General features: G+C 39.0%; 1 protein-coding gene across 1 annotated transcript in view; it reads left to right on the forward strand.

Moving 5' to 3' along the window:
* Window positions 1-20,137, forward strand: part of LOC129770993 (putative alpha-L-fucosidase) — a 442,537-nt gene extending 422,400 nt beyond the window's left edge. Inside the window, exon 5 of the mRNA XM_055774221.1 lies at window positions 20,074-20,137. Within this exon, the coding sequence (XP_055630196.1) occupies window positions 20,074-20,075 (2 nt within the window). The 3' untranslated portion in view covers window positions 20,076-20,137. The remainder of the gene's footprint in view (window positions 1-20,073) is intronic.
* The last annotated feature ends 7,027 nt before the right edge of the window (window positions 20,138-27,164 follow it).

Genomic DNA, 27,164 nt, shown 5'->3' on the forward strand with positions numbered 1-27,164 from the left:
CGATATAGCCTATGATCTGTAATATTTAATATTTGCAAAAAATGGGACTGTCAAAACCAGTGATAAAATGTTTGCGTTAGTAAATTCCGTAGAAAACAACATCGTTAATTTATTAGTTTTTGTAGTTTTTCAACTATGTTGTTTGCTGTTTTCATGTAAAGTGCAAGAAAAGGTAAGAAACTACTATACATGAATTAAAAAAATTTAGTCTTTATGCAGAAATCTTCATTTAAATTAGCATTTAAGTAGTTCCAGAATTTGAATTTAATTTTACTGAACTTGTTATAAATGTTATAAATAATTGAATAATCAAAATCCTGCCATTCTTTGGGTTATAGCTTTGTTTTTAACATTAACACTAGAACTACCAACCGGTCAAAATGACCGGTTATATAATTTGTTCGCAAGATTTTGTATTGAAATCTTTTTTTATATTTTTTAATGATGTTATGACTTTTTCTAAGTTCGTGTTTTGATCAATATTAAAAATTATTTTGGTCTCTCACTTACATTTTTTTCTGATATACATATGTGGTATACCTATTTATACCGACCGGTCAAAATGACCGGTCGTGATTTTGAATGTTTCTAATACCAAAATTGCTTAGAAAGAACGTCAATCTGCCACTAAGGTGCCAGCCAATCAAAATTTCCGGAACAATTACTGCTTCTAAACCACAAAATTTGGGAAATTTCTAGAATTTCCTAATATATTTTGATGCAATTTTATTTTTTCATTGACAGTTGTTGTATATGGTAGAAATAGATGATGTTGAAATTAGTGTAGTTGAAATAAAGGGTGTGTCACATCAAATTGCATCACGGAAAAATCGCTGTAGAAATTCGCCCAGTAGACCGATCCTTTTGAAAATTTTAGACAGTAAAATAAAAACTATTGAACAACTTTTGGCATTTTCTTTTTATTCATACTTCGAGCCCAAGCCCGTATGCTCGCACCTTCCTCTTTACCCCTTCCATAAGGTTCTGTACAACGTCAGGTTGTAGTTTTTTTTTTTGAACAGAAATCCATTTTCTCTTGAAGTCCGCCTCCGATTCGACAATTTTTGGGTTCTTCCGGAGGGCCTGCTTCATAATCGCCCAATATTTCTCTATTGGGCGAAGCTCCGGCGTTGGGCGGGTTCATTTCCTTTGGCACGAAGGTGACCCCGTTGGCTTCGTACCACTCCAACACGTCCTTTGAATAGTGGCACGAAGCGAGATCCGGCCAGAAGATGGTCGGGCCCTCGTGCTGCTTCAATAGTGGTAGTAAGCGCTTCTGTAGGCACTCCTTAAGGTAAACCTGCCCGTTTACCCTACCGGTCATCACGAAGGGGGCGCTCCGCTTTCCGCAAGAGCAGATCGCTTGCCACACCATGTACTTTTTGGCAAACTTGGATAGTTTCTGCTTGCGAATCTCCTCCGGAACGCTGAATTTGTCCTCTGCGGAGAAGAACAACAGGCCCGGCAGCTGACGAAAGTCCGCTTTGACGTAGGTTTCGTCGTCCATTACCAGGCAATGCGGCTTCGTCAGCATTTCGGTGTACAGCTTTCGGGCTCGCGTCTTCCCCACCATGTTTTGCCTTTCGTCAGGAGCCTTCTGAACCTTGTATGTACGCAGGCCCTCCCGCTGCTTGGTCCGCTGGACGAATGAACTTGACAAATTCAGCTTATTGGCGACATCCCGTACCGAACTTCTCGGATCACGTCTAAACTGCTTAACTACGCGCTTGTGATCTTTTTCACTGACGGAGCATCCATTTTTGCCGTTCTTCACCTTCCGGTCGATGGTTAGGGGGTTCTCGAAGTATCGTTTTAGTACTCTGCTGACCGAGGATTGGACGATTCCCAGCATCTTACCGATGTCCCGATGTGACAACTCCGGATTCTCGAAATGAGTGCACAGGATTAATTCACGACGCTCTTTTTCGTTCGACGACATTTTTCCAAATTTACGAAAAATTTATAGTGAAGCATGGCCAACGTGATCTATACACTCTTATCTGATTATAAGCGAAAGCTGAAGATATAATTCCTAAAAATTAAATTTCTACAGCGTTTTTTCCGTGATGCAATTTGATGTGACACACCCTTTACTCACAATATTGTGGACAATTGGGTTAATGTTAAAAAAAAATACAGTTGTAGTAGTTTGCAGTGTATGTAAGTTTGAATATTTGTATTAGATTGAGGGGAAAAACAATATTCTAAATATTTCTTTTTATCTAGTTATACAACTTAATCCAAAAATACCGAAATGCCCGAACATATCTAGAGGTTTAGAGCAGATTCAAGAGAAGACTTTTTCGATATCGATCAAGTTGCTTATGAAAGTAAATTCTGAATATTGACCAGTATCTGAAATATAGATGATCAATCATAAGAAAAATATTTGTTTCCTCAGAAAGCAATAGTAAAGAGAATCAATTTACGTAGACGAAGAATAATGTTGATACTGTCGTCATCGTCGGATGAGAATGATCATCAACAAGCTTAAATTTCTACTGATGGAGCTTGTGTGGGCTCCGGAATGCGTATTGTCAGTACTACTCGCTATAACTATCTTGGCATACTCGTTCTTCCCACCATTCATATATACTCCTTTTATAGCAACCCGACGAGCAAACCACGAGCCCGGTTTGACAGTTCATCTGGGCACGTCACACGGAAAAGGAGGCGCTTCCCTTGTTCCAGCCATAGCAGAGGTCAGATGTGGTTTCCTCGTCCCGGGGCAAAACAGCATAATGCAAGGAGCCCGGTTATTCACAGAGTTATCTGCACAAAAAGCTGAATGCACTCCAGGAAGGATATAAATAAACAGCATTTTCATAGCAATAATTGGAAGGGTGGAGTGTGAGTATATGTGAGAATACGTAACTATATGTGTGAGTATCATCACTCCATACAATCTTCTTACCCACAAACGCATGAAAACGAAAGTTAGGAATCGTTCATTCCGAGGAGCATAGCATAGCGCATAGCATTTTGTAAGTTTGGTACAGTGTGCGATGTATTGTTGCTCTAATTTTTTATCGATCGGCTAAAAAATTCAAATTCTTATATTTTGACAAGTAACATTAAACCGGTCAAAATGACCGGTTTGGTAGAAATAGGTATATAACAACTGTCGGTAGTTCTAGTGGTTATTACATGTATCGATACAGTCTATAATTAATAATACTAAGCATTTGCAAAAAATGTGACTGTCAAAACCAGTGATAAAATGTTTGCGTTAGTAAATTCCGTAAAAAACAACCATCGTGATTTTTTCAGTTTTTGTAGATGTTTTATCTATTTAGTCTTCATGTTAAGTGCTAGAAACGGTAAAAATCTGCTATACATGGATGAACAAATGAGCTTTTATACAGAAATCTTCATTGGAATAAGCATTTAAGTAGTTTCGGAATTTGAATCAAGTTTCGAAGCATTATTCAAATTTCGAACAGAAGATGTTTGAACACACTGTTTTCAGGCAAATACAGCAATAGTTCACAAAATGGGGTACAAGTACAATCCAATTCTGGAGCAACAATATAAAAAAGACCATTTGTTAACAAATGTTCGTAAGCTCTTTTCTTGCAAAACGTAAGTCGCAGGCGCAAACCAACGAGAGTAAAATTGATTTTCGCAGTCAGGTTTTATGTGGAATAACGTATGAAGTCGTCAGCGGTTCCCAAACACTTCGGACCTGGACGTCGCCTTACAGAGGGCGCTTGGTGTCATATATGTGACCAAGGCCTCCCACTTAAACTGTCCCCTGGCATATGCAGACAGCTTCTTTTATGGACCTAAACTTCCAAAGATACGAGGAACATAGAAAATACATTTTTCCTTTTCGGCTTTTGAGACAAATGTGTTCGGAATTTGAGTCAGTGACATATTTTTAGTTTTTCACCATGAATATTTGATTGTAAATCAATTTTGTTGTAGTCAAATGAAAAAAAGGCTCTATTGTATCCAAAAATCTAATTCATTTCACGAAAGAGTGCCATTTTGAGTAACGAGACACTGTTTAATGGCCAACAAAGCTTAAGTGTTTACTTTTTTTTTCAAAAAATCATAACTTTTGAACTACTGAACCGATTCAGATGATCGCAGAAAAAATAAAATCCAATTAGTCTTTTTCGAAAAAAAATATTAGACTTGCAGGAAAACTAGATTTCCCGTGTTATATTCTGTAAATATAAAAAAAATCACATCTCTGATTTATGGATATGTTATGTAAAAAAACCCTTAGTTTTCGTGAAAACATATGAAAAGTCCCGAAACCATATCTATGTATATACAAATGGATTTCTGTCTGTCTGTGTGATTCTAATGGACTCGGAAACTACTGAACCGATCAACATGAAAATTGCTATGTAGGGGTTTTTGGGGCCGGGGAAGGTTTTCGTGGTAGTTGAAGACCCCTCCCCCCTCTCTAAGGGGGGGCTGCCACACAAATTAAACAAAAAAAATCTACATTGCTCGGGAATTAATCAAGCAAATGAAACGAAATTTGGCATATGGAGGTTTTAGGATGCAATGAATGTTTCTATGGTGGTTTGACTCTCCACCCCCCTTGCTAAGGGGGGGCTGCCATACAAATGAAACATAAATTTCTGCATTACTCGAGAATTCATCAAGCAAATGGAACCAAATTTGGCATGTGCATGTTGTGGTTTTAGGGTGCAACAAATGATACTATGGTGGTTATATGCTCCTCCCCCTCTCTAAAGGTGAGCTGCCATATCAATGAAAGACAAATTTCTGCATAATTTAAATACACTCCTCCCCTCTCTCTAAGGGGGGGCTGGACTGCCTAGAAATGAAGCATACATTTCTGCATAATTCAAGAACTAATCAAGCAAACTGAACCAAATTTGACGAGTGGAGGTTTAAGGGGACAAGAAACATTTCTAAAGTGGTTCAACACTCTTCTGAACCTTTCTGAAGGGGGGGTTCTTTCATAGAAATGAAACACAAATTTCTGCATAACGCGAGAACTAATCAAGCAAATGGAACCAAATTGAGCATATGGAGGTTTCAGAGTACAACAAAAATTTTCTATGGTGGTCAAATACTCCATCCCCCTCTCTAAAAGGGGCTGTCATACAAATGAAACAAAAATTACAGGGGGCACACAAACACGAACTTCTGCATAACTCGAGAGCTAATCAAGCACAATTTGGGATGTGAGGGTTTTGGGTACGAGAAATGTTTCAATGATGGTATGATACCCCTCCCTCCTTTGGAATGGAGAGGGCATGAAAATATTACACATATTTCAACCAAAAATATTCCAACCAAACATGACAATTGAAAATTTTCGGAAAACTCTGATAGAAAAAGAGAAAATTCGGAAAATAAATTCCCATATGTTCCACAATCTTTGTTCGAAACTGGAAATGGATTTTAATATGATGAAACGCACTCCTATATCTTCTTCTATCTATACCAATAAAAAAGTATCGCCGAATGTGTTGATAAGAGCAGAACTCGAGGAAGGAATCGTCCGATTTAGATCTGTCTTTATTCTATCATATTTTCTGTATAAAACATTTATTCTATGTAACGGAGAAGCATGTTATTTGCAAGTGGTTGAAAAATCTTGAACGAGAATTGTGTCTGAAAATAATCTAATATTATAATGATGAGTTTTGTTAGAAATACTAGGAATTTTATAGTAATAGGTAAATTCAAAGGGGTCGATTAGAAGATCAATCAATGAACAGTTCCGCGATTGGACCCATGAACTTGCTCATAGTAAGAAAACGTGAATGTTTGAAGGTATTGATAACAAAACACAAATTTTAGGCGTAACGAAGATTGCCGGGTCAGCTAGTAAACTATAAAACACAAATACAATCAATAATTCCAAAAACAAATACAAATTTTTCGTGAGTAACATTTTTCCAATAAAGACTAACTAATTGAGTTTAATTTGATATATCAATCAAATGAATCGGTCCGGTAGTTCAAAAGTTATGATTTAAAAAAAAATGCATTTTCGCTGTACGGAATTTGAAACAAAACGGTAATTTTCTTTATAATCAATACCATATTCTGCTGAATTATGTTACTGCTGAAATATACAGTACTAGTTGACCCGGCAAACTTCGTCCCGCCCAAAATTTGTGTTTTGTTATCAATACCTTCAAACATTCACGTTTCCTTACTATGAGCAAGTTCATGGGTATTGGACCCAGAATTGTTCATTGATTGATCTTCTAATCGACCCCGTCGAATTTACCCTTTACTATAAAATTCGTAGTATTTCTAACAAAACTCATCATTATAATATCAGATTTCTTCAGACACAATTCTCTTTCAAGATTTTTCAACCACTTGCAAATAACATGTTTCTCCGTTACATGAAATAAATGTTTTATACAGAAAATATGATAGAATAAAGACAGCCCTAAATCGTTAAATTCCTTCCTCAAGTTCTGCTCTTATCAACACATTCGGTAATCTTTTTTTGTATAGATAGAAGAAGATATAGGAGTGCGTTTCATCACGTTAAAATCCATTTCCACTTTCGAACAAAGATCAATTTCGCTAGCGCAAACATCAAATGCACTAACAGCCCTTGTCACAATGTAATTGTAGAACATATGGGAATTTAATTTTCCGAATTTTCTCTTCATCTATCAGAGTTTTCTGAAAATTTTCAATTGTCATGTTTAAAGGGTGTGTCACATCAAATTGCATCACGGAAAAAACGCTGTAGAAATTCGCCCAGTAGACCGATCCTTTTGAAAATTTTAGACAGTAAAATAAAAACTAATAAACAACTTTTGGCATTTTCTTTTTATTCATACGTCGAGCCCAAGCCCGTATGCTCGCACCTTCCTCTTTACCCCGTCCATAAGGTTCTGTACAACGTCAGGTTGTAGTTTTTTTTTTTTGAACAGAAATCCATTTTCTCTTGAAGTCCGCCTCCGATTGGACAACTTTTGGGTTCTTCCGGAGGGCCTGCTTCATAATCGCCCAATATTTCTCTATTGGGCGAAGCTCCGGCGCGTTGGGCGGGTTCATTTCTTTTGGCACGAAGGTGAACCCGTTGGCTTCGTACCACTCCAACACGTCCTTTGAATAGTGGCACGAAGCCAGATCCGGCCAGAAGATGGTCGGGCCCTCGTGCTGCTTCAATAGTGGTAGTAAGCGCTTCTGTAGGCACTCTTTAAGGTAAACCTGCCCGTTTACCGTGCCGGTCATCACGAAGGGGGCGCTCCGCTTTCCGCAAGAGCAGATCGCTTGCCACACCATGTACTTTTTGGCAAACTTGGATAGTTTCTGCTTGCGAATCTCCTCCGGAACGCTGAATTTGTCCTCTGCGGAGAAGAACAACAGCCCCGGCAGCTGACGAAAGTCCGCTTTGACGTATGTTTCGTCGTCCATTACCAGGCAATGCGGCTTCGTCAGCATTTCGGTGTACAGCTTCCGGGCTCGCGTCTTCCCCACCATGTTTTGCCTTTCGTCGCGGTTAGGAGCCTTCTGAACCTTGTATGTACGCAGGCCCTCCCGCTGCTTGGTCCGCTGGACGAATGAACTTGACAAATTCAGCTTATTGGCGACATCCCGGACCGAACTTCTCGGATCACGTCTAAACTGCTTAACTACGCGCTTGTGATCTTTTTCACTGACGGAGCATCCATTTTTGCCGTTCTTCACCTTCCGGTCGATGGTTAGGTTCTCGAAGTATCGTTTTAGTACTCTGCTGACCGTGGATTGGACGATTCCCAGCATCTTACCGATGTCCCGATATGACAACTCCGGATTCTCGAAATGAGTGCACAGGATTAATTCACGACGCTCTTTTTCGTTCGACGACATTTTTCCAAATTTACGAAAAATTGACAGTAAAGCATGGCCAACGTGATCTATACACTCTTAGCTGATTATAAGCGAAAGCTGAAGATATAATTCCTAAAAATTGCAAATTTGATGTGACACACCCTTTAGTTGGAATATTTTTGGTTGAAATATGTGTAATATTTTTATGGAACCCTTTATGGGACAGTTCCAGAAGAGGGAGAGGTATCACATCATTATAGAAACATTTATTACACCCTAAAACTTCCACATGCCAAATTTGGTTTCATTTGCTTGTTTAATTCTCGAGGAATGCAGAAATTTGTGTTTCATTTGTATGGCAGCCCACGCAAGCCCCCTCCCCCCTTAGAGAGAGGGGGTGTAGCTTCTAACCACCATAGAAACATTTATTGCAGCCTAAAACCTCAATACGGTTAATTTGGTTCCATTTGCTTGAATAATTATCGAGTAATGCAGAAATTTGAGTTTCATTTGTATGGCAGCCCCCCTTAAAGAGGGGGTAGGGGTCTCAAACTATCACGAAAACCTTCCCCGGCCCCAAAAACCCCTACATTCCAGTTTTCATGTTGATCAGTTCAGTAGTTTCCGATTCCATAAGAATCAGACAGACAGACAGAAAGAAATCCATTTTTATATATATATATAGATAGATAGATAATGCAGCGATCTACATTTCCTAGACAATCATGTTGAAATATAAATCTCACCCCTGGGATGACTAGCTTGTAGTCCTGTCTTCAATACCATAGAAAACATTTGGGGTACCTGGGCGGAGACTTCATTCCCAAGGCAACGATTCGGTAGCGTAGGAGAGAAATATTCACAAAATCCCCCAAAATATGTTCGAATCGATGTCGAAATGAATCCTTATCCGATATGAGCCGATATGAGCATTTTGTTGACAAGAGAAGTGGTATGGCTCGTATTCTACGATTTTTATTTTATATGGCAGCAATGAGCAATTGAATCATCATTATATATCAAAATGGATTTCTGTCTGTCTGTCTGTCTGATTCTCATGAACTCCGAAACTACTGAACCGATCGACATGAAAATTGGTATGTAGAGGTTTTTGGGGTTTGAGAAGGTTCTTATGATAATTCGAGACCCCTTTCCTCTCTTTGAGAGGGGGGGGGGGAGAGGCTGCCATACAAATGAAACACAAATTTCTGTATTGCTCGAGAATTAATCAAGCAAACGAAACCAAATTTGGCATGTTGCAGTTCTAGGAGACAAGAAAGATTTTTATTGTGGTACGACACCCTTCCCCCTTTTTGAGGGGGGGCCGCCATACGAACGAACACAAATCAAGTGAATGAAGTCAAATTTGTCATGAAATGGGAAATGTTTTTATGATGATTCGACCCTCTTCCCCCCTCTTTAACACGTTCGTCGCCCAACGCGACGTTTTTGAGTTTCTTGCGGGGCCCAACTTGCGAATAAATTATTAAATGAAGATCAAACTTAGTTTGTCGATAACTTTTACATGATCTAGCAATGTTTGTTTTCAATTGAAAACGAATTGATGACAATAACACATGCCAAAGTCATATTCTAGGCGTCTTGCAAAAAACTGCAGTACAAACCATCCGTACTTTAAAATAATAAAAAAGTATAGTATAAACAGTATAATATTATGGTTATGTTTTTATTATTTTTCTTTATATCCTATAGTTACATTTAGGTGCCTATTCTATCAAATTCCTTCTAAAAAAATGGGTGGGTTATATCTATGATATAACCGCAAGGTTGACGTGGGACTACCTTAGCTTAGTTATCATTTGTTTGTATTGATTAAACTTTTGTTTGAATGAAACAATTTCCGAATTCAATTGAATTCAATATATTTGCGTTTTGAATAAAAAGTTTGAACAAATGGCATGTCTATAGTGTCTGCACGATCTTACCAGGTACCTAAGTTTAGAAGATCGTGTTAGGGAAAAGCACTCTAGTCTGCACAAAGGCAAGCAAGTACAAAAGTACTCGCAGTTTGCATGTATTTGCAATGCCGATTTCCCCAGACACCTTGGTTTAGAAGACTTCATAGGTAAAAAGATTTCAGTCGGAACAAAAATACAAAAATTTGCAATCCCAATTTCCCTAGACACCTTGGTTCTGAAGCCTGTGTTGAGGAAACATATTTTAGTCGGAACAAAAATGCCCTCGACTTGCATGTATTTGCAATGCCAACTTCCCCACGCTCCTTAGATTTGAAGTCTGTGTTAGGGAAACACATTTCGGTGGGAACAAAAGCTTCCCCTACTTTCATGTATTTGCAATTCCGATTTCCCCAAGGCTGCTTGGTTTTGAAGTCTGTGTCGGGGAAACCGTAGAGCGGGCCAATCAAATCGAGGCAGTTAGGGCGTTTAGATAACGCTTAACATTTCACAGTTATTCAATTATTCATCTGATGAAAAATAACATTTCATTAATTGCGATAGATGCGTAGAAATATTCCCTATCAATTGATGCAAACATCTTTCCGATCCAGTAGAAAATGTTCGAGTTATAAGCATTCGAAATCTTGCATTTTTTCCTACATGTTTAGTGATTATGTTTTCATTTTACCCCCCATACACTCCGGTTAGACGTAGTCCCACGTCAAAATCCTATTCAATTTTAACGAGGAAAGGGTCACCCATATGTGGGTGACGGGGCGTCGAAAGGGGGGACTGTCATACAAATGAAACACAAATTTCTGCGTAACTCGAGAACTAATCAAGCAAATGCAACCAAATTAGGCATGTGATGGTTTTAAGGGGCAATAAATGTTTCTATGGTGGTTCGACACTCCTCCCCCTCTCTAAAGTTGTGCGGGCTGTCATAAGTTTGCCGGGTCAGCTAGTTATTTCTTAAAACTAAAGGAAAAATACAGTGCGACTACACGAATGTTTTCAACTGTGAAAATCTCAACAGTTTCGATGAAGGCATCGAATATTACGTTGTAGTGAAATATTGATCCAGAAGACAAAAACCGTATCAACAAAAAAACAAAACAATTAATGGAAGGAATCCGCAGCGACAGCATCTCATCCCTCTCGAGAAACGACGGCGGCATCATCTTCTTCGTCATCTGTATAAATAAAATCAAATCAATCTTTAACGAGTCAAACAAAGAGCCACCCAAGGTCTCTCGGATGTTTTTCTTCTTCACTCCGGAGCCGTGATGAGCAGCTACTTGGCGGTATTCACATACCCCTTTGCCGCTGCCACCGCCCCCCCTCTGGGGTAACTCCAGGGAGACCACCGAATCGAACGAGGCCGGCCGGACGTTCCGCAATCTCCCCACGGTGTGTATGTTCGAGCTCTCTTCTGGCTGAGGGCCGCTCGCTTTTATTGTCTCTTGCGCTTCTTTGCTTCTGTATTTTTTTTTCTTATTTTCGAAACAAATTATTTCAGCTTCTTTAAACCCCCACCTCATCTCTTATCGAGGCGATGGTTCGGTGCTCGATTTTTGAGTTCTGCCTTTTACACGCTCCCAATATCGGCGAGCCGCGATCTTCTGCCCCTTTATGGCCGCTGAATTTTTGTTTAGTTTTTTTTCTTTTCGTTCCCAAAGAGGTCACACGCCAAGGGAGCCTCTCGTGTGTGCAGCCTCCAATTCGCCACAAAAGAGAGCTGTTTGTTCGGGTAATAAAATGACAAAATAGTGAGAGGTGATCTTGCGTGAAACAAACAATCCGGCCAGCCAGCAGGAGACGGCAAAAATGTGCTTCCAAAAACAAAAAAAAAGGAAAGAAAAAATACAACATTCAAATTTCGTCGAGGTACAATTTCCTAATGCAAACGCAACCTCGACTTAAGCCGCGCTAATAAGACGAAACACGGCAGGGTAGGAGAAGTGAGGCTCCGTCGATGGCCCCCGAAGCATTGTAGCGTGTATGTTTCAGTTTCTGTATTTTTTATGTTTTGTTTGGTGTGGACATTCTCTTTTCTTTGCTTGTTTTTTTTTATTCGTGCGTTGTTTTGGGAACTTAAACCGCGAATAATGATGAGAAATTTGAGACCACGCCGAAAAAACAAAACTGCTGGTACAGATTTGGGGATCGCAGACGAGTGACCGAAACATGACACGATTGCCATGTGGGGGTAGTGTACGGTTACCTCACGAGAGTATCATTTCAAATTAGGCAAACTTTTCTGTTTGTTTTGCATGTCTATCACTCTTGTGTGTCTGCGGGCGGCTGGATGTAATCGTTTCGTGGTTCAAAAAAATGTTTTGTGCAAAAACACATTATTTTTCTAGAGAAACTTTCAATTAACAGGCAATAAGCCGCCGATTATATTTAAAATTAGTTTTCCTTTGAGACCCAAGAAGCATTCTGTTAGCGATCCAAAATGACAATTTTCATTTTCAAATTCCGGTTATGATCATTTTTGATAACCAACGCGTGAACAGTTAGATTTTTAATTCTAGATTCACTTCGATTCTTTTTCAATTGATTTTTTTTTATCCTATCTGTTTATTTTGTTTATTCCATTAGGCTCTTTTGCTTATGCAACGAAGAGAGAGAGTCGTTTCCCAAAATTCTCAACCAAGTTTATTTGTACTTTCTGTCAAAATTTTCTATAAGAAATTTGACAATTTAGAATTTGGTTTAATAATTTTGTATTCGACTTACGTTTTATAATTCTTTCGTCGTTTAGCCCGGAGTAAATAATCCAATCTATCGAAACGTTAATTTGGGAAAAACCCTAAATCCAAAATTTAAGTTTAGCAAATGGTTAATCATTTTTTACCTTGCATAAATAGTAATAATTCACAATCTGAACCTAACTGCTACCTCTTAGAGTAATAAATTTATTATATATCCAATGCAAGTTCTAGCTAATTATATTCGACTCACTTCAACAAATATCGGTTAAGCAAGTATCAGTGGATTGATTTGCTTATTATATACTTATTATATTTTAACAAAACTGTATAAACTAATATATTCTTAGGAAACAAAAGTGAATTAAATCTGTAAAACAATAAAACAATATCTCTAATGTATTCAACATTCCATCATCTGTCAATTTAAATCACGGTGATATTCTAGAGGTTTGCTCGCTGACAAGGGGCGTTCGTAACAGGCTCATTTAGCAATTCTGCTGTAACAGAGCCGAACAATTTCGTGTACATTTTTATCAAGCGATAATTTCTTGTTGTATATGACACAGGAGCCATTTTTTGACGTAAGAGTATTCTCAACTTACCGATACACATTTTTATCTATTACCCAGATTGCACAATGGTTAGGCTGACCAAATAGTTCAGGAATAAAAACGGGGCACAAAAAAAATAATTATATTTTGATATTTTCCAAAGAATTTTATTGAGTGAAAAAAACCGAATATAAAAAAAAAACCATCAACCATTCTTAATATTAATGATAATGTCCGGATGTCGGATAACGTCCGGTTGAATCAACAAGGTGTATTTGTTGTTGGGATTTCAATTCTACTGTTCGTGTTTTGATTGTGTAACACGAATAATATGTTAAAAGTTTGTATAAAGATAAAAAAAGATTTTTTAATATCGCTACGTTTTGTGTTAACCCACATGTCTTCAAATATTTTTCAACGTTACTCCTAAACATATAATTTTACCATGATGATGTATTTGGAAAAGTTGTTGGAAATTATAAGCAAATTCATAAAATTTCATGAACATGACGGTATAACACGACAAACATATTAAAAGGGAATATTTACTAAAAAAAAAAAGACAATAAATTAGAAATATTTTTTAAAATATCTCGAGAATGGCTACATGTAGAAGGAGATTTATAATGAGCTTTTTTGTTTTAAATCACATCAGAAATCATAATTTGTGGCTAAAAATGATTGTTAACATACAAAAATTCGAAGTTCCGGAAATTCATTAAAATTCGATGTTCCACAAAGTTCGTCAAAAATAGTTTTACCATGTTGGACCCATTTTTTTAAATTTTCTACATGACTTCTATTTTATATGAAAAAAATAAAAAAATGTGGATTTTGGATATTGCAAATTAAAGTTTAAAAAAAAAATTAAAAAAAGACATCAATACTCTATAACTCTTTCTATAACTGTAATAATATCTCATAGTTTTTGAGATATAAATTATTAAAGATTTTTCCTACTAAAATCGATACGCCCTTTTCAGAAGTTACGCTTGAGTCAAAAAATTCCCAATTGCTGTGGAAAACTCATATTTCCTGCAACCCAAACGGAATAAAAGCATTCATTCGAATCAAAAATACATGTTTTTAAAATCTGCATTTTTTGGACGATTTCATTTGAATTTGCACTATTGTCGAATTCGAGAAAGATTCTTGGCAGAAACATTCTCTATGATTGGATGTTGAGGAGAGTTAATTGGATTTTGAACCGAACTGAGTGAAACAGGATCATTTGTTGGTTGTGTCGAATTGTTCGTTAGGATGGGTGTCGAATTTGACTGTAATTGATTTTTCCTTTTCTTTAAAGGACGAACTTCAGAAGAACCGTTACTAGGAGAATCTACGACGCTCATATCAACATCGGAGGGTTCGTTTCCCTCCATTTAGAAACATTTGCGTAACGAAACTGAGAACAGAAAGAGTATAAAGTGCCTAACACTCACAGAAGATAAACCAGTTATATTTATATGTAAAAAAAGAAAATATATACGTTTTATACAAAAAAAGATTTAAAGAAAAAATTATAATAATAGTAATAATAATAAAACCGAAGTAGAAGCCGACATGATAGCCATCCAGGACAGGATAATGCCGACGAGAAACTGCAGGCGGTACGTCTGGCATCAAGACGTTGATGACATTTGCCGGATGTGCCATCAACCAGGTGAAAACATAGAGCACATTATGGGAGGCTGTCCCGTTTTGGCCAACGCAGCCTACACCGAGCGCCATAACAACGTGGCCCGTATTGTTCATCGACAACTGGCGCTCCAATGTGCTCTACTGGAAGACAACGTACCAAACTACCGGTACCTGCCTGCACCTGTCCTGGAAAATGACCGTTTCAAGCTGTACTGGGATCGCACTGTTCTGACCGACCTCTCGATCCACCACAACCGTCCAGATATAATGGTTTACGACAAGAGCGACCGCAAAGTCACCATCATCGATGTCGCTATTCCACTGAATCAGAATCTGGAGAATCAGAAACCCACGGTCGCAAAATCTGCAAGTACCGACCATTGGCCGTGGAGCTCAAGGAACTGTGGGGGCTAAGGGAGGTCCCAAGAATTGTTCCAGTCGTTCTCTCTGGAACTGGAATTGTCCCGAAGACACTTCTGGAAGCGCTAAAGGTGTTGAATATGGAGAAGGAATTGGCCGGCATCCAAAAGTCGGTCATCCTTAGCACCTGCGCGATTGTCCGACAATTTCTCGGTCAGGACTGAAACAGCACGAGCATGCAGATACGTGCATTCCGCAGAGCCTAGTCCCCCTTTGGCATTCAGAAGCCCGGGGGCAGGTGAAAATTCTGGCTAGGTTCGCCTAGTTAAGAAGTGAGATAAGTCTGCCATAATAAAATAATACAACACAAAAACTTAGCTGTTTTATATTGTCCAGTGGCAAGAGATCTTCAGAAATCCTGTTCCAAGGTTCAATGCAGCGGAAAGCTTCACACACCGAAAAATACTTCTAAATGGAAAATTAGTATATCTCCTTCAGGGAACTCTACTCGCTTGACAATTGGCTCAGATTTCTTCACTATTTCTTCCGGAAATAAACAAAAAAAAATGACAGAGAAAATCTGAAATAATCGTTATTTCTTTCTTCCTATTTCTTCCGGGAATAAACTTCAAAACACTGAAATGGCTTACAAAAAAAAAAAAAAATGACAAAGAAAATTTGAAATAATCGTTATGATGAAAATTATACGTCACCTTTATTCCACGGCTTGCTGATGTATTAATATAATGATATTTTTTTATTTCACAAACAAAATATCCTCCAGCAATATGTTATATGGCAGAATGACGTTCTGCCATATAGCTACTACGTGAGCCAGTGAAAAAAAAATATGGGTTGAATATTTTGCGATAAAGAGCAAAATTACCACTTTTCACGAAAATCTGAGAACCACTATATCGGTTTGACATGGAATGGCTGTATATACACTGGTGGACATAAGTATTCGTCATGAATTAATTTATCGCATTTGTATTACATACACAAATAGTCTGTGATATAAACTCAACTGTGCAGGTGCAGTAGATTCTGCGAAGTGTACTCAGTAGAAGCAGTAGAAGTTTTCAATGATTTACCCTGCTTTAATAAATTACAGGAAAGAAAAAGGCCGAGTTCCACATTTTTAATTGGACAGAAGTATTCGTCACGTTGAAAAAAATGTTAATTTATCAATCCCTACAGATCTGGAAACACTGTAAAACTGACACATTTGATCACTTTTGTATATTTTTAATAAAAATCGGCTGCGTTCGTATGATTTTTATTCCGTGGTAACAAAATGGGCAGAAAAGGTAAGGAAACTACGATGGAGAAAAGGAAAATTGTTTTGAATTTGTTCAAAATGAATAACACAGTTTCCGAAATAGCTAGGAGTGTTGGTATGCCAAGAACAACGGTACAGGATATTATCAATCGTTATAAGAACAGCGATAACTTCGACAAAATACCTAGGACGGGAAGTCCTTGCAAGTTAACGGATAGAGAAAAGCGAAAAATAATACAAATTATTGAGAAAGAACTGAAAACATCTTCGTCAATAGTGCGAGGAGAGCTGCTGGAGTTCAGTGGGCAAGATGTTCTTTCCAGAACGGTGCGCAGAGTGTTGAATAATGCCCAATATAAAGCCCGTGTTTGTCGTAAGAAGCCTCTTATTAGCAAGGTTAATCAGGCTAAAAGGTTGAACTTTGCGAAAGATTACCAAAATCACCCGATTAGTTTCTGGAACAATGTGTTGTTTTCCGATGAGGGCAAATTCAATGTTTACAAATCAGATGGAAGGGTATTGGTATGGCGAAAACCGGATACTGAGCTGCAGAAGAAAAATGTTCAAGCTACCGTGAAAAAGGAGGTGTATCAGTCATGGTCTGGGGCTGTATGGCAGCATCCGTTGTCGGGGAATTGGTATATGTAGATGGTATCATGAAAAAGGAGCAATATTCAAATATTTTGAAAGAAAATATGAAGAAAAGTGCTGAAAAGTTAGGTATAGAGAACAATTTCTACTTCTAACAAGACAACGACCCTAAACATACTGCGGAAGCGGTATGCCTCTGGCTGCTATATAATACACCCTATCAGCACAAAACGCAACCCCAATCACCGGATATGAATCCCATAGAGCATTTGTAGGATGTTCTAGATCGACGTGTACGTGAACATCATGTAACATCACAAAAGCAGCTGAAAGATATTTTTCGTGAAGAATGGTATAAGATCGAGCCTAAAGTATGCGAGAAAGTGGTTCACTCAATGACAAATCGATTGAAAGAGGTCATTGCACAGAAAGGATTAAACACAAGATATTAAATGTCTAGATAATTTGTTCAGAAATGTTTTTTGGAGAAATGTTCTAAGTGCCAAATACTTTTGTCCAGCTGAATTTGAAGATAAAGTTATGATTTTTGTAAAATAAGCTAATTGTTTTCATTGTTTTGATTTCCCAATAAAGTAAATTTATAATAAGACTATATTGTTTCACTTGAATAATCTTCGGAAGTGGATTGGGATAATATCGCTTAGTAAAAAAACATTCGTGGTAGATTCATGCATATGCCGAATATTTATGTCCATCAGTGTAGATAAAAGAAGCCGATTAATTTCAAACTGGTGGATCTTTAGTTGTTATGACCGTTCAAACTATTTCATTAAAACGTGGTATGTTCTCTGATTAGGCACCCTTACGGAGAGAAATAGTCCTACGTCAAAATACACTTCCGAAAATAGTTGAGTCATAATTGTTAATTGATCTGTTGTATAAAAACAGAATCTCTTTCCTCGGAGGCAAATCGAAAATTTCTTCCAAGTTGAGTCGTTTATTCATTCGGAAGAGGCTTGATCCATATTGTTCCTAAGAATGCAATTCCCACACCATAAGGTGGTAAACAAGCTGAGAGAGCCCAAAATTCCACTCTCTGAAATTCCATAACGATCATCGTATGAACCGAGTTCGGAAACGTAGAAGCAGAGCCTGATCCCTCCACCAGCCCGAAATGCCAAAGGCCAGAAAACAAAAAACAAAAACAAAAAATAGTTCCACAGCCCATCTCACGTAATAATACAGTTATTTGAATGTTTTGGCTCTATCTTGACACATTCTAGCATTGTTTCGTTGCTCGAACAGAGGTGCATCGAACGCCCCGGTGCGCGAGAGGTGGGTGCAAGAGAAAGAGAAAGAACGAACACATCACGCGCAGCATCACATCTCGGCTGCAGGTCGATTCTCGATCCTCCCAGCGCATATTAGATTCAACAGGTATTTATGTGATGATGATTTCTACCTTTTACTGGCTTGCGCCGTTTCGGTGGTTATTCTCCGTTTGTTTCCTCTCTATTCATGATCGACGATGATCTTCCCATTTCGCGTCGAATGTGTATGTGTGTGCGTTCGGGTTTGGGTCATCTCATTCATGGTCCATAGGAGGAGGCACAGAGATTTATGCTTGCTTTGAACGATCGATCGCCGTCGCGTATGGGTAAGCATAGATCTTCTACACACTCACTCACGGGATTGACCAGTGGCGGCTAGCGGTAGAGATCGACGACGGCGGGGCGTCCCCTCAAACTGTACCCCAGCGGAGAGAATGATTTCACAGTTCGTGGTCGGTTGAAGAAATTAGAGGTACCGTTTCATGTTTGTTCCATAACCTTGATGGGATTAGAATGTGTTAAGTCGAAACGCGTTTTCGTCTAGTGCTGTTCGTTGGGCTTCTTCGTGAACTTGTTGCCCATCTCCCAAACTGGTTGAATGGATCGTGTTGGATGGATGGATGGGTCAGTCATCTTCCGTGTGTGGCTTTTTACTGCTGCCGACGATGTTGATGCTGATGATGATGCTGTTGCTGCTGCGGATGATGTCGATGGTTGCGAGGGTTGGTGATTTGAAAGCGCGTAAGAAAGAAGGCATCGATTAGGCATTTCGTTGAGAGTTGAATGTCTCACTCGCGTGATCTGTGGACAGTAACAAAATATGATGAGTTGTTATGTTCGAGAGGCGAGCCGAAGGCTCGGCTAGCGGTGGCGGTGAAAAGGGAGGCCGAAGAGGGAAATCAACTTGTTTTGAAGATGCGCTGGAAATGCCGTCCGCTAATCTAGGCCATTGACCCTTCCGAATAAGATGAGCGAGAAGAAGAGAAAAAAACATCTCATCATTCAGGGGGGAAATAATACAATTCCGCATTCATCGAACATAAATAACATGTATATTCGAGTCCTAAGTAAATAAATCTTTTGCGAACAACGATGCATTGGATATTTATCATTTATCTTTTTGCAGCCACTTACGAAAATATGTTTTGATATTTTTTTGTTTTTTTTTTAGTTAGCATTAGTTAGTCTACTGTAAAATTGTCAAATTCATGCTAATATTTTCTATATTGCTAAGTTAAAACAACGATCGAGAAGAATGTTTAGCGCGATCTACGATTCTATTTGTTGATGCCAAGTGTGTTTTGAGATGTTTATATTGCGAATAGAATTTTGTGTGCCAAATCGCACTGCGTTGACGAAGACTAGATTAGTGATTAGAATGGATTATGTATCACGGTAACACATTGAAAATCTTACTGGATTCTAATGGAACTATTCCACGAAGAATCGAAGCAAAATGTTGTTTGCTTCCAGAAAATCGAATTTTATTATTATTGTTTCTGCTTTCTTCAATGATTTATTTCCAGCTTTAGTGATCCTGCGTAAAATCGATCAATATCGTCTTGGTTCATTCACAAATATTTTTCATTATGAAACAGTGAACATATATCTGTTTGGAGTGCAAATTATTCCATCCGATTTAAGATCTCCGGCTGTTGAAAGTAGTTCATAATGCTATGATGTTTCAGGCAGCTAAAAACCTGTTTACAATATTTTGCTTATGTATGACTTTGACAGCTAAAACTGATGTGGGAAATGGGTCAGTATTTTTAGGATGAAATTTTGCAATTCCACTCATAGTTTTTCCTCAAAAGACTCTCTGTTTTTTTAAAGATGGATATCAAAAACTGCTTGAAAAGTGGGAAAACTTTACATCGCTCCTCTCGGTTTGCTCATTTGTTGAGTTTTGAAATAAACGCACTCCTGAACAAATTTATTTGAAAAAAAAAGACGGGTGGGTAATGTCGGGGACATAACCGGAGTGACGTAGGACTATACAAAGGGGACAGCTTTTGTTAAATATATATTTTAAATATATTGTTTTATTTTCTTCTCCTACGTGAATACCTACCTATCTACCTGAAAAATGGATTAGTTTACTGTTTACTCTTTATGAATATGTTGATGGTTCTGAAAAGAACCTTTGGTGTTGTGTTTTTGTTATCACTCGATATTCCCATCTTGTTCGGTTAAACCTTCCTGTTTAGCTATTGCGTTTGCCACTCGCCACAGCTTTCACAGTTGGAAAATTTCTTCCCATCCAGCTTGTGACATGTTGTTCAGTAAATTACATTTAATGCGACGTGCCGGAGAAACACTTTGCCACTCACTGAAACTAATTGTTGCCTTGATGAGCGCCGAACCGAAGCTGCTCTGTTCTTGATGCGGGTTTTCTGATTGTCGTGAGCACCTTTGCAAGCCAACTCGAGCACTCCGACGGCCGAAACTCTATAATCGCTGTTAGGTATACTGGTGCTCCGGCACCAATCCGTTCGGCCTAGTTACCCTTGCGGAGCAATCAGTGAATGCGACCAACAGGGAACTGGAGACTTGCACGGTTCGAGTGAGACTTTGCTTTTCCCTTAACTTGTCCTCCTTTGTTACGCCCACGATGCCGATGCCGTACAACCACACGGGTTTACGGTTTGAAAGAAAATAAGATATTTTTTTGGGGTCCACGTGTTTTATACTCTAGCGGTACACACTCACAGGATAGAGACAAATCGGCAGACTCAGCCAGAGGGGCGAGTCCAACGAGACGAACGAATGAGCGTTAAAAGGGAGTGATGACAAAAAAATACATTCATTACGATTTGTTCGCTCGTTGGATTCACATGCAGGCTAAAAAGGGTCCTTTTCAGGATCACAGAATTATCTTCAATCTAAAGAGTTTTTTGTTTTGTTATCACTCGATATCCCCATCTTGTTCGGCTAAACCTTTCTGTTTAGCGATTGCATTTGCCACTCGCCACAGCTTTCACAGTTGGAAAATGTCTTCCCATCCAGCTTGTGACATATTTTACAGTAAATTACATTCAATGGCACGTCGCATTACCACCACTCAGTATCGGATTGGAGGTAATTTTAACCTGTAATTGAACATTTGCGATGACAGTGGTACAGTGTCGACTTTCAATGTGGGGTCATAATTTGGACCCCGAACTCTATGTTTACAAAAATTTCCAACTAAATATGTCGCATTACATGCTTACTTTCAATCTAGAAGCAATTTAAGAATTGGTGAAAATCAATAAGCTCAGAACAACTGCCAAATTCACATACTCATCAGATCCTGGCAAACAAATGATGAAAAAATCAATTTGTGTTTTATTATTATTTTGGATAATGTTTTAGAAAGCATTGAACTGTATTTCCTAAACTCTTTTTTGGAAGGTTTAATGGCCCTGAAAAGCGCCTTGTTTTATGGAATGGTTCCAATTTAGAAAACTCAGTACTCGTGGTTTTGAAAAAAACCATTTCGAACGCCCTCGATGCCGCCTTATTCTGGATTTGCCACCAAAGCAGTTTGTATAAAGAACAAACTTTTTTCTTCTGCTACCTGATGCCGTTTTGCGATTGCGTTTGCCACTCGCTGCAACTGCCTGTTGTTGTCTTGATGTCCACCGAACCGAATGTGTTCTGTTCCGAATGCGGGTTTTCTTATCGTCGCGAGCAGCTTTGCCAGCTAACTCGATCACTTCGGCGGCCGAAACTATATAACGCCGGCTAGGTGGACTGGTGCACTGGTACTAACGCGCTCGGCCTAGCTACCCTTGCGGGGTACTCCAGATCAACACGGTTCGAGCGGGATTTTGCCTTTCCCTTCACTTTTCCTCCTTTACCATGTCCAGACATGGCTGCTTGGGTTGGTTTGTTGATGTGTTGTGATACGAACCGATGTGGTGAACAGTTTGAATGAGAATGATCGTTACGGCAGCGGAGCGGGGATTTTTAAGCTGACTGGCTGGCTCGAGAATTACGCATGTGTGAGACTGCGACCGATGTTTCGTTCATTTTTTTCTTTTTCCTTGCAATCGTGCTTCATTTTATTTCGCTGCTGCTCTGTTTGCCCGTTTTGGTCGGTACGATTTGAGGAGCACAAAATGGACCAATAAAAAATGGGCACATAGTGCATTTTGACAATGCTTGATATTTCACAATTATTCAATTATTTATCTCAAGAAAAATGAAATGTTATGATAGACGCGTAGATATATTTCCTATCAATTGATGCAAAAACCTTTGCGATCTATTGAGAAAGGCTCGAGTTATAAGCGTTCCAAATCTTGCATTTTTTCCTACTTGTTCAGTGCCTAGATTTCCATTTCACCCCCTATATCTTCCGGTTAGACGTAGTCCTACGTCAAAACTGTAATTCATCGCGGATACTAACTGGTCTGTTTTTCAACACCTTTTTTTATCTATAAGATTTTGCTTGTGATCAGGACATTTATCAAAGCATTTTTCCTTTCTTCTGAAAACATCTCCAAAACTTGTAGCTTGTTAAAGGCATCAACAGCTTCTTCTGTCGACAGGAATAGTTATCCACGCAGTTTAGTTCATATTTTTAATAACAAACAGAAATTATTACATACCAAAACGTGACCGTACGTAACAAGAGATATTAAGGTTTTGACAGATTATGTTGGATCCAACGAGGACACGTCTTTTTCCCGATTAAATTCCATATTCCATATTACATGATTACATATTCCATATTACATGACGATCTTGCATAATTGGCTTCTGTACGTTGTCCACGTTTTACGACAATAACTGTTTTAGACGAATTTCACGTCTTAACGTCTTAAGGATTAAGTTCGTTTCATCATCGCTTGACAGTGGTAAACGATGGGGATTTATTGCTTCCGACATGATTACTTTCGTCTGAAGTCTTAGTATTGTGAATATAATACGAAAAATTACGTTCTGTCAAATGTATATCTGGAATTTGTTTTTTTTTTAAAGAAAATGCTTTATTTATCAGCTCAATTTATATTATCACCTTTGAAACAGGTTCCTTCAGATGTTATACACTTTTTCCAACGAACAATCCAGAATCGAAACACTTTTGATAGCTGTATTTAGGACTCGCCCTTAGTGAATTTAGAATATTGAATTAAATTTTTGAATAAGATTTTTTGATGGTGCATTTTAAATGTTTTTTTTCATAAATTTCAGTGAATTCTAAAACAACTTTTCAGTACATCATAATTTTTTGAACCGTTTGAATTCAGAGTTATTTTTTTTCTGCAAAAAAGGTCAATGATTCCGGATACACCCTCGCCCAAGTTTATTTTTTGTTATCAATACCTTCAAATATTTTTTATTTGCAATATGGTGGTAATGAAGTGCAGCTAGAATTTTGGTAGCTGGCGCAAATAGCTTGAAAAGTGTGGAAATATGTTGTATGTTTCTTCAAGTGTGATTCTGTCAGTCAAGTGTAAAATCAGTCGTCTTGTGAAAGTTTTGTCACGACCAGATATCGCTGTAAATCTGTTAAAACGAGCTGGTTTTATTCCTGAATAATACGTCAACAAAAAGCTGAGAGTATCAAATTAAATCCCGCCTATTGTACCTCAAAGAATTTCATCATCTCAGCCAACATGAGCACAAGGAGAAATGTCGTTAAATGCGGTACCAATATGAAACCTGATGAAGCGGCAAACAGTGAGAACGATGATATGACTATTTCCCAGTTAGCTACTCGAATATCCGAGCAGCTTTCCGCCACGAAGGATGAACTCTCAAAACAGATGAACGCTGAAATTAACAATCTCAAAATGGAAATTAAGAAGGACCTGGAACAAGTTTATAGTACATTGGAAAAATCTGTCGCCGATTTAAGCTGTTGTGTGAACCATAACAAAGAGAGTATACAGCACACCGAAAAAAATCTCACAAGTTCGCTGAATCGGAATGATCTTCTCAACAGTGGAGTACCAATCGTGCAGGGCGAAAATCTTATGGAATATTTTGAGAAATGCTGCCATGCTCTGGAACTCACTTACGCTGCTGCTCCGGCTGTGGATATTCGTCGTTTACACAAGGCAACCATGCAACCGGGGAAATCGTACTTAATATTGCTGCAATTCGCCATCTCAAATCAACGCAATGACTTCTATTTTAAGTACATGAGATCAAGATCGTTAACGCTGAACTCACTGGGATTCAAATCGAAGGACAGGTTTTTCGTAAACGAAAACCTAGCTGTTGCTGATAGGGCGGTTAAAAGCAAGGCTCTCTCCGCGAAGAAGGATGGCAAGCTGCACTCAGTGATCACTCGAGATGGAATCGTCTGTGTTAAAAGGAATCCAGAAAGTGAGAACCGTTGTGTCGAAACCATGGATCAGCTGATGGAGATTATTCAATAAACCTTTCCTATTAAGATTTTGTTTTCCTGTTGATTCCTTCCTTGTTTCATCCTAAAGGGTGTGTCACATCAAATTGCATCACGGAAAAAACGCTGTAGAAATTCGCCCAGTAGACCGATCCTTTTGAAAATTTTAGACAGTAAAATAAAAACTATTAAACAACTTTTGGCATTTTATTTTTATTCATACTTCGAGCCCAAGCCCGTATGCTCGCACCTTCCTCTTTACCCCGTCCATAAGGTTCTGTACAACGTCAGGTTGTAGTATTTTTTGAACAGAAATCCATTTTCTCTTGAAGTCCGCCTCCGATTTGACAACTTTTGGGTTCTTCCGGAGGACTTGCTTCATAATCGCCCAATATTTCTCTATTGGGCGAAGCTCCGGCGCGTTGGGCGGGTTCATTTCCTTTGGCACGAAGGTGACCCCGTTGGCTTCGTACCACTCCAACGCGTCCTTTGAATAGTGGCACGAAGCGAGATCCGGTCAGAAGATGGTCGGGCCCTCGTGCTGCTTCAATAGTGGTAGTAAGCGCTTCTGTAGGCACTCCTTAAGGTAAACCTGCCCGTATACCGTGCCGGTCATCACGAAGGGGGCGCTCCGCTTTCCGCAAGAGCAGATCGCTTGCCACACCATGTACTTTTTGGCAAACTTGGATAGTTTCTGCTTGCGAATCTCCTCCGGAACGCTGAATTTGTCCTCTGCGGAGAAGAACAACAGGCCCGGCAGCTGACGAAAGACCGCTTTGACGTAGGTTTCGTCGTCCATTACCAGGCAATGCGGCTTCGTCAGCATTTCGGTGTACAGCTTTCGGGCTCGCGTCTTCCCCACCATGTTTTGCCTTTCGTCGCGGTTAGGAGCCTTCTGAACCTTGTATGTACGCAGGCCCTCTCGCTGCTTGGTCCGCTGGACGAATGAACTTGACAAATTCAGCTTATTGGCTACATCCCGGACCGAACTTCTCGGATCACGTCTAAGCTGCTTAACTACGCGCTTGTGATCTTTTTCACTGACGGAGCATCCATTTTCGCCGTTCTTCACCTTCCGGTCGATGGTTAGGTTCTCGAAGTATCGTTTTAGTACTCTGCTGACCGTGGATTGGACGATTCCCAGCATCTTACCGATGTCCCGATGTGACAACTCCGGATTCTCGAAATGAGTGCACAGGATTAATTCACGACGCTCTTTTTCGTTCGACGACATTTTTCCAAATTTACGAAAAATTGACAGTGAAGCATGGCCAACGTGATCTATACACTCTTATCTGATTATAAGCGAAAGCTGAATATATAATTCCTAAAAATTAAATTTCCACAGCGTTTTTTCCGTGATGCAATTTGATGTGACACACCCTTTATTGTTCCCCTCCTAAAAGTTATGCAGTTTTAAAACATGTTCACCTTTCCTTCCAAGCGCTCTCGGTCCTTCCAATCCATCCTCAAAACAATCCATTGTCTCCTCTCCTAAAAGTCATTTGCTGTATTGTCGTTGCTGACGCTGCTGCCGATGCGCACTGGATGGGTTCTGGATGGACGTCACTGCTGTGAATGACTGATGCTGTTTCTATTCAAATGAAGTTACAATGGATCCATTGATGGCTAGTGTGTTATGACTAGTTCATTTTTGACGTAGGACTACGTCTTTCATTTCTATACCGGGGTGTAAAACCAAAGTTTCGAGAACGAAAGCGTTACGCTGGAGACCGAGATTTTGAGCGTTAATAGCTCTTAAACAACTGAACGAAATGGTATGATAAACACTTCATTTGAAAGATAAAATGTCTACGCGTCATATACTTGTTACTTTTTCATCCAAAAACTTGTTTCAATAGTCTTAAAATTGCTTTCAAAACAGGCTATTGAAATCACCAATCGGTATATAAGCGAGCGCCGCTCGTAAACCCACTCAGTTATGATTGAACAGCGATTGGAGCATGTTGTCGCTGTTGTTGTGAAGCTAATTTCGTTTATCATGAAAACGCTGATGAACGGTGTCACCAAGAGCCTCTTTGTGCACCTAAGGCCAAAAGGGGATCCATCAGGAGGAGAGTGATGCCACGGTTCCGCTTGAAACATCGGAGCAGCCGCCACACACACACATACACGCGCGGAATTCTCGTTGCTATCATCGTTGCTGAAAAATAATCTGCCAGTTCCCCTGGGAATTGAAAAATACATTCATGCGAAAGAGTTTATTTTAATGTTTTCTATCCATATAACACTGCAACCAAATACATTTGGTTTTGTTATTATTCAATCAATCGCAATTAACAGGAAAGCTTCTGAATATTTTTTTTCCCCATCAGTGGAAATTTTCGTATCCAATATTGGATGCATAACATGAAAAACGGAAAATGTTTCACATCGCGAAAATCAAGTCATTTTCGAGCGATTATTTGCTTTCTATGCATATAATGCTGCGACCAAATACATTTCGTTTTGGATTTTTTCAATCAAGTGCGATCAACGTAAGACCACGTCTTTCGGCAATTTATTAGAGGTGCAATGAATCTTTAGGAATTCCCGCTCTACGCGCACTGGCAAACAATGTTTACTCAACAATTTCTCAAACGAGAAATGGGTGTTGTGAGAAAGGATTAGCGAACGCGAAAACGACAAACGGGAGAAAGATACGTTTGGAGGTTGAAGGAAATTGGCAGAAAAC

Source organism: Toxorhynchites rutilus, chromosome 2 (assembly GCF_029784135.1).
Source record: "Toxorhynchites rutilus septentrionalis strain SRP chromosome 2, ASM2978413v1, whole genome shotgun sequence".
NCBI lineage: Eukaryota > Metazoa > Arthropoda > Insecta > Diptera > Culicidae > Toxorhynchites > Toxorhynchites rutilus.